This window comes from Hemicordylus capensis, chromosome 3 (assembly GCF_027244095.1).
Source record: "Hemicordylus capensis ecotype Gifberg chromosome 3, rHemCap1.1.pri, whole genome shotgun sequence".
Lineage (NCBI taxonomy): Eukaryota > Metazoa > Chordata > Lepidosauria > Squamata > Cordylidae > Hemicordylus > Hemicordylus capensis.
Window position 1 is genome coordinate 281,874,950 of NC_069659.1, and position 14,782 is coordinate 281,889,731.

Sequence of the window (14,782 nt, forward strand, 5' to 3'; positions counted from 1 at the left end):
TAAAATCGACCTAAAATAGATACTGTACACACAGAGAGAGAGGCAGAGGGAAAGCTGGATTCTGCCCAGATTTAAATGAACATGCACATTTTCTTCGTGGTGGTAGTGGGGTGTGTGTGTGTGCGAGCGCGCGCCGGTCAGTCAGTCTTGGCCTCAGCTATAAGCACCATTCAATATGGCATTTTCGGGATTGATTTGAAAGGAGCGGCACATGGAAATGACCCCTGGCACTTACAATCCACTTTCCACACAGGAGTTCCTCCCGTGCTCTTGGGCAGTTTTCCAAAGGGGATCTCTGTGTGTATTCCATCCCTCCACACACACCCTTTCCTTTTTGATCTCGGGCAGTCCCCGGGGAACCTTTCCAGCCAATAAAGTAGTTCCGAAGGGGAGGAGTCGCCTGATCCAGCTTCCTCCCCCGCCCGGCGCCCCCTCGGGGCTCGGGTGTGGAGAGGTGATCGCCCGCTACGCCCCTGCCTGCTGCCCTGTCCAGAGAGAGCCCCCCGCCCCTCCGTGCGCGGCCAGCCGAGCCAGCCCTCCTGCCTCCCTGCGAGCCGCCCCTCCTCCAGCCCCTCGCCGAGTTCAGCGCCGAGTGAAGCTCGCGCCAGCCGGAGGCAGAAGCAGCAGGGTCTGGGGAAGAAGGGAGCCGCGCACACGCCTGCCTGCCTCTCTCTGCCCAAGCCGGCCCGCTGCCTGCTGCCTTCCCCCTCCTTCCTTCCCCGGGGGCGGTTGCAAAAGCAGCAGCTGCACCAGGGACCGTTGCCAAGGCTGGTAGAGAGGCACGGAGTTCGGGCTGGAGATAAGAACCGAGCAGAGCAGCCCCTCCAGCGGAGGAGGAGGGGAAAGAGGCAAGCAGGCAGACGCACACCCACAGCCACCCCCCGCCCGGGACACTGCACAAGAGAGATCCATAAAGGGGCTGAAGAACTGGAGTCACCATCAAAGGCTGGCGAGGGACTCCCTCCCCTGCACATACATGCAAACTGGACCCCAAGACTCCTCTTCCTCCACCCGGAGCTTTTTTTTTTTAAACAAGTCAGTCAGGACCTTTGGAAAGTGACTGAAGGCAATTCTGTCCTCTTTCCTCCAACTGACGGGGGCAAAAACAAACAAACAAAAAAGACTGCGTGTGATTAGTAGTTGTTGCCTCTTCCCTGCTTGATGTAAGCATCGTGAAACACATCTCCTCTGTAAAGATTTGGGAAGTTTTGATTGTCGTCTTGTGCAGGCAACGAAAAGAAAGGAGTGGGGGGGGTGGCAGCAGCAGCAGCTTCCTAGGAAATCCTCCTTGAGTGCTAAGGAGAATAAGCGCACTCATCATAATACAAGGATACATCTGGACCCTGACTGCATTTCCTGGTTTCCCTAGCGCGAAGATGCTGTCCTACAACGTGCTGGATGCTAATGTGGTGGACGTGGAAAAAAGGCGAAATCCCTCCAAGCACTATGTGAGTACAGAGGGCTGAGTACTGCTTGCTGTACAGATGCTGCTGCATGTCTTAGCAGTGGGTGTCATGCCAGAAACCTTTTACGAGTTGGCGGTTGGATGTCTGATTGCAAAGAGCCAGAGAAATGGCTGGAAAAGTGAGGCAGGTAGTAGGGCTTCGTGAGTGTGTATTGTGCGCTCCTCCGCTCCCCCCCACCCGCCCCGTGAGCCTTACGACGCACCTTTATGATCCAACAACAAGGTCACCACCACAGGGTCTTAACTTTGTCTAGTCATCTCTCTGGTCTATGGTTCTAAATGAGTACAAACCTAAACATACTTGTTCAGAACTAAGCCCCACTAAGCATAATGGTAATTGCTTCCAGGCAGCTGTGCATAGGATTGTTGCCAGATTCTGTGAGCTGGACCCCAGAAACTCACTGGGAACAGGTTTTGAGAGCAAAAGCACCTTCCCAGGTGATCTCAAAAATAATGCAAGATACATGTGAAACAAGATCCCTCCTGATCAAATTTAGAATCCGTGCAGTAGATTGTGTTAAATAGGATTGCCCCAACCAAAGTACCTCTGCCACAATACCTCTTGCTGTTGCTCTATTTTGGTGCCATGCAAGGAATTGTTTGATGCCCTGTGGTGCAGGAGGTGGGACTAGATGGTGTTTAAGTGCCCCCCTGGCTTTGAGTTTGTGATGCCAGTACCAGTTTGTACATGCACAGGAATGTTGCCCCCTGGCCAAGTTGGCTGACCATTATTTGCCCTTCCGCTACAGCATGAGGCAGTTTTGTTTTATTTGAACCATCTGGGGATTTTGACCACAGTTATAATTTTGGCCTGCATGTGCATTGGCCGTGGGTGCACCCCCAGGTTCTTTCTGCTCTCTGTTTGCGATACTGAGATATGTGTGCATCTCTGCTCCTCTGAAATGTGATGTCACCACTCCAGAACAACCACTTGAGCCTTTCAAATTAGTTTGATAACAGATCAGTCCTCCTGGAACACAATGGAATATTCGTTTAAGGACCCTACTGCTTCCCTGAGTGGGTGTCCTGGTTTCTCCATCAAGGCCACCTTCTATTGGCAAAAAGTCTTTGTTTGATTTGCTCATCAAAGATCCAGCGAAGCTGACCGTACATGAACCCTCACTTCTCTTCAGCTGAACCAGCATGTTCAGTGTGCAGTGCTTGCTGCGCTCCTGTGGGGTGCAGGCCAGGACACAAACACAGGCACTGCAGGAACAAAATTCACTGCAGATCCAAAGAGGAATGAGACAGTATGACTTGGGGAACATTGGGACTAAGATATACTTTCACTTCTGTTGTCCCCCCAATAAGTACTTCAGATGCTCACCAAGAATGAATTATATCTCATAAAAGCTGTGCTTGATCTTAATAAAGAGGCAACTTTGCATCTTATTTCAAGGCTATAATCTGCCCCTTGTATAGCAAAGCAGAAATGTATGCTTCCCTATACTGATTCAGAGCCCTGGTCCCATCTTGCATAGTATGTCTTGATTGGCAGCTGGTCTCCAGGGTTGCTAGTGTTTGTGTGTGTGTGTGTGGGGTCTTTTCAAGCTATACCTGGAGATCTCAGGAATTGAACCTGGGACCACCTTCTGCAAGCAAAGCAAAGCATATGCTCTACCACTGAATTCTGCCCCCTTCCCTATTTGCATCATGTTTCCCTGGGACTCCAAGCTCAGAGATGAATAAGCAGGGGCAGATTAAGCTTTTTGTTGCCCATAGGCAAAAAGGCTTTTGCCGCCTTTTCATCTTCTTCAAAAAATGCTGCTGCTTGATGGGATGGGGCATGGTGGCAGCTGCAGTGCCTGTGGGGAGGGGAGCGAGGGGAAAATTCCCCCGTTGCCCTCTAAAAAACACTGCTGGCAGCGGGGGGGATGGGGCGCAGCGGCTGCAGGGGCTGAGGAGGGGAGAGTTCCCGCTTCTACCCTTTAAAATGCCGCTGCATGGCTAGTTGGGGGTGGCGAGGGCAGCGAGCTACTTCCAGGTCCCCTCTTCCCAAATGACTGCACAGGCCTCTCTGCAGCCCGTTTTGGGCCTTCCTCCACATGGGCAGAGGAAGGCCCAAAATGGGCTGCACTGCAGGGAGGCTCATGCAGTAGGGATGTGCACGCAACTGGTCCGGAGGCCCTTTATGGACCTCAAACCGGTTCGAATGGTGGGTGTTTCTGCCAGTTTGAAGGTGGGGGTGCTGCTTTAAGGGCTGGGGAGGGTGCACTTGCCCCTCCCCCCCTTATCTCCCATCAGCGCTCTGTTTTTGGCAAAGTCCATTGGCAGCATACCTCCCTGCAGCCCCTTTACCCCCATTTACTAGAACTAACCGGAAGTATCCGATGTGCCTGTGCACACTGGCACACGGGCCCGGCGCACGCAGGTGCATCGGATACTTCCGGTTAGTTCTAGTAAACGGGGGCAATGGGGCAGCAGGGAGGTATGCTGCCGCCCCATGGACTTTGTCAAAAACAGAGCTCCAGCGGGGGATAAGTGGAGGAGGGGTAAGTGCACCCTCCCCAGCCCTTAAAGCAGAAGCCCCCCACCTTTGGGCCTCCTCCTCCCAGTTCCATGCACGTCCCTACCATGCAGTCACTTAGGAGGAGGGGACCTGGAAGGAGCTCACTGCCCTCTCCAACCCCATTCCGCTGCGCCGTGGCATTCTAAAAGGTAAAAGCGGGAACTCTTCCCTCCTGGCTCCCTACCACTGCCATGCCCCATCCTGCTGCCAGCAGTGGTGTTTTTTAGAGGGCAAAAGGGGGGACGTTCCCCTCGCTCCCCTCTCCACAGGCACTGCAGCTGCCACTGCACTCCATATCGCCATGCAGCGATGTGTTTTTAAGAAGGTGAAAGGGAGTCCTTTCCCCTCTCCCCCCGCCACTGCAGCTGTCACCGCCACTCCCAGAGAGGAGCAGCAAAATTTGAGGAGTGTAAACTTTGCCGCTCCTCACATTTTGCCGCCATAGGCAAATGCCTACTCTGCCTCTCTGTTAATCCATCACTGTGAATAAGGATGAAATGTTTTGCTGGAGCTCTATAACATTGTTGCCAGTATTGCATATCTGTGTGTTCTTCCTGTTTTCACCACTGGATTTGAGTAACTCAGACTAATGGAGAATAACTTCCCTGCCTTTAACCATTCAGTGGCAGATAAGTAGGGAATTTGGTTAATCTTGTTAATGGCAATCTTGTGTTTTGCCATGCCAGTTGCCAACATCACAGTTTTGAACTGAGCTGAAATAGTTAAGCAGGCAAGGTAAAAATCTAGAGTGGACAGAAAGGTAGCACAGGTTCTTGTAGCAAGCCCTGATCTCCACCAGTTCACAGCCAGCAGTCAATCTAGTGCATGCACAGGAGTCAATGAGCAAGTATTTGTATTATCATCTTTCCCACTTCTCCAGATTCCTGCGAAGGAAGGACCCTGGGGTGATAACCTGTCAGATGATCAGTTTACTTCTTGTAAATGTAACTTCAAAAGACTTGGATTTTCACAAGTTCCGTTTGCCAAGTTAAGAAGACCAGCTTGTGAATGTGCTTCTTTTTCATCTTGGCTTCACATATTACTGCCAGGTTGTGAAGAAGTCTCAGGTGGCCTGCTACCAGTGCTCTCAAGGCTAACAGTCTTGCAGAGTTGGCTATTGTAGCTCTGTTCTCTAGGGCTTAAAGCTGCTGTGGGTGAATTGTGCTGGAAGCTCAGAGTAAGAAGTTTAGTTTTTCATCCTGTTTCCTTTGGTGGATAACCAGATGCCTCTAGAAAGCCCACAAGCAAATATGAAGGCAGCCTCACTGTAGCCCGAGTAACTGGTATTCAGTGGCTCATTGCTTCTCTGTTTGGCAGTTCTGTTCAGCTATCCTGGTCAGCTGCTGCTTCTTAGCCTATCCTCCATGAATCTGTGTAATCACCTTTCCAAGCTGTTGCTGGTGTGGTGTAGAGCTAAGAGCAAACTACAAATCAAGGCTTTCCTAGTCTGAATCTTCCCTCTGAACTCCATGAACTTGGGCTGTAGCCAAGCTACTCCCTCTAAGCCACAGTTACAATATGGAGATAATAATACCTATTTATAGGGTCGTTATAATGCTTACAGCAACCCTATTGGGTAAATATTTATTATTTGTTATTTATTGATACAAATCTGGACCCGTAACAAAATGCTGCAGTATATCCCAGATTGTATGTTTTGCCAGAGCCTAAAGCTGAGCATGGTGGCGGTGGGGGAAGTTAGCAGATAAGAGTCCCTGTTGTAACTTGGGTCTTAATACTTCACATGCACATGGTAAGGCTATTCACACACAGGGGCGTATCTAGGGAAAATAGTGCCAAGGGGAAGCACTGAAATTTATTTATTTATTTATTCGATTTTTATAGCGCCCTTCCGAGCTGTCTCAGGGTGGTTTACAATTAAAAAACAGAAATCATTAAAAACAATTAAAACAGAAATACAAATATAAACACCAATTTAAAAAATCTTAAAAAACAATTAAACTATCAAAACAATTAAAACCCTGAAAACCAGGTTAACATAAAAACAATTAAAACTAATTAAAAACCCCAAAAGGCCAGGCCAAACAGATGAGTTTTAAGGGCTCTCTTGAAAGTCAGTAAAGAATTAAGATTACAAATTTCTGCTGGGAGTGCATTCCACAGCCCAGGAGCAGCTACAGAGAAGGCCTGCCTTTGAGTCACCACCAAACGATCCGGTCGTAACTGGAGACGGACCTCCCCAGATGACCTTAACGTGTGGTGGGGATCATGTAAAAGAAGGCGCTCTCTAACATATCTCGGACCCAAGCCGTTCAGGGCTTTAAAGGTAATAACCAGTACTTTGTATTTTGCCCAGAAACATATCGGCAGCCAGTGTAACTGTTTCAAAACAGGCATCATATGTTCTTTCCGGGTTGCCCTATAGACCAATCTGGCTGCCACATTCTGAACTAACGGAAGTTTCCGGGACTACGTACAAAGGCAGCCCCACGTAGCCGGGAGGTTACCAACTGATGCACCACTGTTTTGAGGTCATCCTCTTCGAGGAATGGGTGCAGCTGTCGAATCAGCCGAAGCGGATAGAAAGCACTCCTGGCCATGGCCTCCACCTGAGATACCAGGGTGAGGCCTGGGTCCAGGAGTACTCCCAAGCTGCGCACCTGCTCCTTCTGGGGGAGTGTAACCCCATCCAGCAAAGGAAGATCTAACTCACCCCTCAGGTTCTGAGCCCCCACAATGAGCACCTCCGTCTTGCTTGGATTCAGCTTCAATTTGTTCTCCCTCATCCAGCCCATTACGGCCTGTAGGTAGGCATTTAGAGAATGAGTGCCATTTCCTGAAGATGAAAAAGAGAAGTAGATTTGGGTGTCATCAGCATACTGATAACACCCAGCACCAAACCTTCTGATGACCTCACCTAGCAGTTTCATGTAGATGTTAAAAAGCATTGGTGACAGAATGGAGCCCTGAGGGACTCCATATAACAGCTCCTGTTTTGAGGAGCAACTGTCACCAAGCTCCACCATTTGGAATCTACCTGTGAGATAGGAATGGAATCACTGCAAAGCAGTGCCCCCTATCCCCAACTCCCCCAGGTGATCCAGAAGGATACCATGGTCAATGGTATTGAACGCCGCCGAGAGATCCAGAAGAACCAGCAGAGTCACACTCCCTCTGTCGATTCCCCGGTAAAGGTCATCCGTCAGGTCGACCAAGGTTGTCTCAACCCCATAGCCAGCTCTAAAGCCAGTTTGAAATGGGTCTAGATAATCAGTTTCCTCCAAGACTACCTGGAGCTGGTCGGCCACCACCCTCTCAATCAACTTGCCCAACCAAGGGATATTGGATATTGGCCTGTAGCTGTCCATCGCTAAGGGGTCCAGGGAGGGCTTCTTTAAGAGTGGTCTAACCATTGCCTCCTTCAGGCAGGGGGGCACCCTACCCTCCCTCAGCGACGTATTTACGATATTAACTAGGCCACCTCCAACAATCTCCCTGCTAGATAGAAGCAGCCAAGTTGGGCAAGGATCCAGAGAGCAGGTGGTAGGCCCCACCGCCCCAGGCAGTTTGTCCACATCCTCAGGAGTCACAGATTGAAACTGATCCAATCTAATACTGCAAGAGGGATTGCTGGACACCTCCTCCATAGACCTTGCAGAAATAGTGGAGTCCAAGTCAGCACGAATACAGGAGATCTTATTCGCAAAGAACCCATTAAAGGCATCATAGCAGAGCAACTCTGGGGACTGATCAGAAGTAGAAGGAGCAGAAACCAAACTCCTCACAACCCGGGATAGCTCCTCTGAGCGTGAACCTGCAGCCGCAATGCGTGCAGACCAGAATCTCTTTTTCGCTGCGTGCACTGCCACCGCATAAGCCTTCAAATGGGTCACATGCTGAATCCTGTCAGATTCGAACCGAGTTCTCCTCCACTTGCGCTCTAGTCACCTACCCAACCGCTTCAGCCCCCACAGCTCCTCAGTATACCAAAGGGCCATTTTTGCAGCAGGTCGGAAGGGATGCTTAGGAGCAATCGTGTCTACTGCCCTGTTGAGTTCCTTGTTCCAGGTTCCCACCAGAGCATCAACAGAATCACCAGCCACACCAACATCAAAATCCTCCAAGGCCTTTTGAAATCCCACTGGGTCCAGCAGTCTTTTTGGACGGACCATCCTAATAGGTCCAGCACCCCTGCAGGGGTGGATTGTGGCTGTGAGACCAACCTTAACCAGGTAGTGGTCTGTCCATGACAATGGGGAAACCACTGGATCCCCCACCCACGGAACACCCCCCTGATCCGAACAAAAGACCAAATCGAGTGCATGGCCAGCAACATGAGTTGGTTCAGAAACTAATTGGGATAGGCCCATTGTTGTCATGGCCGCTATGAACTCCTGAGCCGCACGAGACAGGCCAGCTCCAAAGTGGATATTGAAGTCCCCCAGCACTAAAAGTCTAGGAGACTCCAACACCAACTCCACGTTCAGCTCCGTGAGCTCAGTTAGGGAGTCTGTTGGGCAGCGGGGTGGACGGTACACCAACAGAATTCCCAATCTATCCCTAGATCCCAGCCTCAAAAATATGCACTCAATATAAGTCAGCTGTCTCACAGGGGCCCTGGTAAGGGAAATGGTATTCTTATGGACCACAGCCACTCCACCCGCCTGCCCACTTCCCCTGGCCTGCTCCACGACAGAGTAACCTGGTGGGAGAAGCTGAGCCCACACTGGATCACTCGCCTCCCCCAACCAGGTCTCGGTTATACATGCCAGGTCAGCTCCCTCATCCATGATCAAATCGTGGACAATTTTGGTCTTATTCTGAACTGACCTGGCATTGCAGAGGAGCAAGGCCAGATTCTGTGGGTCGTTGGAGCTGCTCCCCGAGGCCGAAGAGTTGACGGAACAGTTGGAAGTGGAAACAGTTACTAAATTACTGATTTCCCTTCCCCTGTAATGGCCAGCTGCTCTGCCAGCGCCAATTCTTCTATTCCCCACCACTACAGTAATAGCTGCCCCCGAACTGCTAGGCACACCCCCAGCACCATCCCACTCAAGAGAGCCCAAACACATGTCTGCAAGAGACCTGGCCCAACCCAACCCCCCCAACCCTCAGTCCCACCCCCTTTGGCGGCTGGCTTCGGCGGTCGCCTACAGGCGGCCTGACGGCCACGCCAATGGCTACGCTTATGGCGAGCCTCCTTTCTTTTAAGCTTGCAAGCCCCAGAAGCCACTCCTCACACAAGCAGCTCCCAGGACAGGCAGCAGGTGATGGAACTTCAGCAATCTGGGAGGCTGGCAACCAGCCAGCTGGAACTTGGCAGCCGACAAGCAGGCTGCACTCTGTCTGAGCTGGAATGTCCACAGGAGGCAAAGGGGCTAGATGGAAGGTCCCAGCAAGGCAGATGGAATAGCCCTGCTCCCCCTGTTACCTTCCCCCTGTCCAAACATCTGACACCCATCTTTCAGATAACCTTACCATAATATCAGCTCAAAAATGCAAGTTCAGACACTTTCAGGAGAAACAGGTTGAAAGCAACACACACATGCATACACACACACACAACCACACATGTGGCACATATGTGCCAGTCACCTTCCCAAGGAAACGCAGCACATCCATGTGCTGGGCATGCCTCCATAGAGCTAAGCAGTGAAAGCTCTTTTTAGCAAATGCTCTGCCACTTCAGCACACCTCACTACAGGCTGCTGCCTCCAAGAAATTCAGGGATGGGGTTTTGTTCTGTCCAAACAGCCTTTGCCTTAAAGGGAGATGGCTGCAATGGGAAATTCTAGGGGCCCCAAACAATCTGAAATTATCCAGCAGTTTACAATAGGCTTGGATTCAGCAGCCTGATCAGGAAGAAGGTGGAAGTTGCAACTAGCCACAGAACAGCAAAACAGTGTGATATTCGAATCAGAAAAATGGTGTGTGGGGGTGTGTGTGTGAGAGAGAAAGAATTTATAACAATAATCTACCAATTTTCTGTCTCTGCCACACTGCAAAGGTTTGGTAAAAGGTTGCCCCTGCCCCATCCCCTTGAGCTCCTGGGTCTAAAGGTGAAAACAGCATAGCAGTGGCGCCTAGGGCATGTGTCCTGGCGGCCCCCCTAGTTTCACCTATGTTCACACAACCAGGAGGCAGGGAGGGCAGGCAGGGGGCAGGGGAAGGCTGAGCTGTACTCACTTCCTACCGCCACCAGACAATCTCCTTGCCCTCCTGGGAGCGCCACTCATGTGCATGGCCAAGCCATGAGGCTTGCCAGAGGCCAGTACAATGCATCCCGGCCTCCAAAAATCCCACAGAGCACCAGGTGCGGTGCATTGGACAATTTCCCGGTCAGACAGGCACTCTAGACACCCGTCTGTGTCTGCTCAGTCTGCAAGCATCCCAAGCAAAATACATGCTCTGGCACTGAGGTTAAGGGCACACTCACACCCTTTACCTTAGCTAAGAGCTGGGGCAAAAAGCAAGGTGAGGCTAGGTGGGAGTGCCAGGATTGGTAGCGATCCCAGCATTCCACATGAGCAGCCTAACCCAGGCTGGGCTGCCCTAACCTGAGTTAGGCTGCTCGTGAGAAAGATGCTGAAGTGGGTTCCTAGTGAACCAGCAGCCAACACTGTATACTGGAACTGATCCCTAGAACTTCACTGCCAGGCTCTAGAGCACAGATCATTCCTTTCATATCCCTTCAGGTGGGAAATGAAAGGAATGGCAATAAGAATTACTTAAATAATGTTGATTTTATTCTAGAGCAGCGATTTCCAACCTTGGGTCGGCAGATGTCATTGAACTACTACAACTTCCATAACCTTCAGTCACAATGGTGGCCAGTGGTCCCTCTAATTTTTTTCATCTCTGTGCGGAATGAGTTTTATTCTGGGCGGCAGTATCAAGGCAGTGTGCATGCACCTGCATTCAGAATGGAGCCTTCCTGATTCAGCCCGAGCGGGATCTAAAATGAACTGAGCGGACATCCAAAAACCTGTGAGCACGTGCACATGCTCACGCCTTAGAGGGAACAGTGATGGCCACTATGGCTGGGGATGGTGGGACTTTTAGTCCAACCACATCTGCTGACCCAATGTTGGGGAAGGCCTGCTCTACAAAATGTGAATGACACTAAACATCCAGTACTGCAAAAAGGAGACAGTTGTTTCTGTTGTGGCTTCTGGATTGTGACAAGTTTACTTAATTTGGGAGGGGGTTCCTTTATGGACTGGGGGGGGGGAAGCAAAATGTATTTGAGAGTTCCCTCAGATCTTAAGCAACTATTTTCTCATGATAGATTAGTGAGTGAACTAGTCTCTTGTGACAGGACACCAATAACCAGGGGAATCTAGACTTATATACTATCCATTTAGATGTTATTTGGCTATAAAAGTGAAATGGTGCTATTAGAAGCAAACATGATAATATGCTTTATTAAATAGCGTGCTTTGCTTTTTAATTGTTATCAAATTTACATTTTTTTCCACAATTTGGATTCTAATTTAGCTTTTCCAAGTTTGAATTTTTAAAAATTAGAACATGGGGCAATAACAGAATGCAGAATTGCACCCCTTTCTTACGACTGAACCACGTTCTTATAATCTATGGAATTCTCTGCCACAGGATGTGGTGATGGCCACTAACTTGGATGGCTTTAAAAGGGGCTTGGACAAATTCATGGGGGATAGGTCTATCAATGGCTACTAATCTGGTGACTATAGGCCACCTCCAGCCTCAGAGGCAAGATGCCTCTAAACACCAGTTGCGGGGGAGCAACAGCAAGAGAGAGGGCATGCCCTCCCTTCTTGCCTGTGGGTTTCTCAGAGATATCTGGTGGGCCTCTGTGTGAAACAGAATGTTGGACTAGATGGGCCTTGGGCCTGATCCAGCAGTGCTGTTCTTATGTTCACAAGGGCCAGAAACTTACACTTTTAACAAAATGAAAGCTTATCCTCAGAATTCTATGGTAGCAAAAATAATCTGATTTCATGGTCATGCTGATTCCTAGACTTCAGTACTGCAGTACTCATGTTAGAATTGCTGTGCTGTGATGAAAGATGTTCCCTGCTTCTGCTTGAATTAATTCATTGCTGCAACTTAATTAAGGCTTCTGATCGACTTCTTCCCATTCAAACTCCCTAGAGGTTGCCCTTTAATTTCTCAGACTCTTACCAGGTTGTCTGATATATCTAATTGATATTGGCTGACTGTGACTGGGCTCATCCATGAGTGCTTTCATATGGAGTGTTTAACCTGATCCTCCACATTAATATTGAGAGTGGGTGATCAAAACGCATCCACAGCCTTAGGCCAAATACATATACATGTATGCCTTTTCCTTATTTCTGTACATTAGTGCTGGCTAAGTGAATCCAGCTGCCATTGTGATATTGTTCCCTTCGGGCCTTTTCCATGTGCTTTGAACAAAAGTCTGGTTTTCGATATCTCACTGTTGCAATATGCAAAGCTTGATTTTTGCCTGTGTTGAGAAGAGAACTGTCTCTGGCATTTTCCACCCAAGGTCAACTTTGCAAAGGGGTGACTTTCAGCATGTGGATAGCTAGCTCATCTCTCACTTTCTCCCACATGTTTAGAGGAATGGGAGAGGGGGAGGAAGCTGCAACAGCATATAGGGAGCAGCATACTCAAATATTTGTGCCTGATTCAGTAACACCCACCAAAATATATTCTGAATTCTTCTGTTATTCTGGGAGATATAGGAGACATCTCCAGCCTTAATGGAGCTGACATATACGTAACCGCATTGCCTCTCCCATCCTCCCCCGCCTCTCTACGTTCTCCATTGCCAAACTGTAGATTGTAATCTCATTTGGGCAGATCTTTCTCCCTAAGCTACAAAATGCTATGTAGGTTGATGACACTGTGTAATAGTTAGTGGATTGGAATTAGAATGGACGTTTAAAGAGTCATCTTAGTGTGAACAGTTGTCCCCTCCCATATATATATGCTAATATTGGGTTGGATCCAGAAAACTATGAATGGATATCTCTTGAACATGGGGATAATGCCTGAAATGGGCTACAGAATACTTACTTCCTAGAAAACAGAGTAGGAAAAAAGTCTGGGATGCCCTCGGTGTAGTAGTTAAAGTGTTAGACTAGGGCTGGGAAGACCCAGATTCAAAACCATGAAACTTGCTAGGTGATTCTGGGACAGTCATTTATCTCTCAGCCTAACCTACCTCACAAATTGTTGAGAGGATAAACATAACATGTACACCTCTCTGGGCTCCTTGGAGAAAGAGCGGGATACAAATGTAAAAATAAAATCATTCTCGATCTGATTAATGCATAAAATGTGTATGAACCATTCTCCCTCTGTGAGCCAATCCACTAGTTGAAGTCTAGTCAGTAGACACTATTTATTATCTTGTCTTTATGGAAGGTTAGGACCTAGAAGCAGGACCTTTGCGATCATGGCCCCTAAATTCCAGAATCTCTTTCCTGAAGAGGTTAGGAAGACTTCTGTTTTCAGCTGTCATTTGGCTGATCTGAACTTTTTTTGTGGTTAGGAACATAGGAAGCTGCCTTATATCGCATCAGACCATTGGTCCATCTAGCTCAGTATTATCTGCACAGACTGGCAGTGGCTTCTCCAAGGCTGCAGGCAGGAGTCTTTCTCAACCCTATCTTGCAGATGTCAGGGAGGGAACTTGGAACCTTCTGCATTCAAGCATGCAGATGCTCTTCCCAAAGCAGCCACATCCCTTAAGGGGAATTTTTCCAGAGTGACCCCATTCCCTGACAGGAATATCTTACAGTGCTCACACATGTTCTCCATTCAAATGCAAAGCAGGGTGGATGCTGCTTAGCAAAGGGAGCAATTCATGCTTGCTACTACAAGACTAGCCACCTAATGGTGCAGTGGGGAAGTAACTTGCTTAGGGAGCAAGGGGTTGCTGGTTTCAATCCCAGCTGGTATGTTCCCCAGATTATTAATAATAATAATAATAATAATAATAATAATAATAATAATAATAGTTTGATTTCTGGCTCAGGGCAGTTTACACAGAGAAATAACAAACAAATAAGATGGAACCCTGTCCCCAAAGGGCTCACATTCTAAAAAGAAACATAAGATACACACCAGCAACAGTCACTGGAAGTACTGTGCTGGGGGTGGATAGGGCCAGTTACTCTCCCCCTGCTAAATAAAGAGAATCACCACGGTAAAAGATGCCTCTTTGCCCAGTTAGCAGGGGTTATTATGGGAAACACCTATATTGGGCAGCAGTGATATAGGAAGATGTTGAAAGGCATAATCTCATACTGCGTAGGACATGGCAATGGTAAACCCCTCCTGTATTCTACCAGAGACAGGGCCCTGTGGTCTCCAAGAGTCGACACTGACTCGATGGTTCAACAACTACAAGACCAGCTCTCCTCCAGTAATTAGCCTCTGATGTGTAGTTTCTTTTTTATTTTATTTTATTATCTTATTTTTGTTGTTTTATTTGTGTATGATTATGTTTTTGTTATATAAATCTCTTTGAGTTATGGCATAAGTGGTAAATAAATAAATGTTTTAAATAAATGAATCAAAATGAGGCAAAACCTCCTGGATAATCCTTGCAGGAGGGCTCAGTACTGCCTCTTTTGATCATATGACTGCACCTTGGATGCAGACATGTCTGTTACATCAGGCATGGGATTTCTTAATCTGGTGTGTTTAAATCTTTAATATTTTGTGCCATCTGAAAGATAAAGACATTTTTCCCCACCTCTCTCCCTCTTCTCTGGCTTAGCACAACCCCATGGACCAGCTCCTGGATTATGTTATTTTCAGTCTAAAATCAATTTTCTATTCCATAGTTATGAAACAGGGTTAAATAATGG

General features: G+C 48.4%; 1 protein-coding gene across 3 annotated transcripts in view; it reads left to right on the plus strand.

The window, feature by feature from the left end:
* Positions 1 to 622: 622 nt before the first annotated feature.
* The window catches only part of SH3PXD2A (SH3 and PX domains 2A), a 439,126-nt gene continuing 424,966 nt past the window's right edge, over positions 623 to 14,782 (plus strand). For 2 of the 3 annotated variants that reach the window (XM_053311873.1, XM_053311875.1), the window contains exon 1: positions 623 to 1,448. In XM_053311873.1, the coding sequence (XP_053167848.1) occupies positions 1,377 to 1,448 (72 nt within the window). In that variant the 5' untranslated portion in view covers positions 623 to 1,376. The remainder of the gene's footprint in view (positions 1,449 to 14,782) is intronic. The other variant, XM_053311874.1, reaches the window with a different exon arrangement.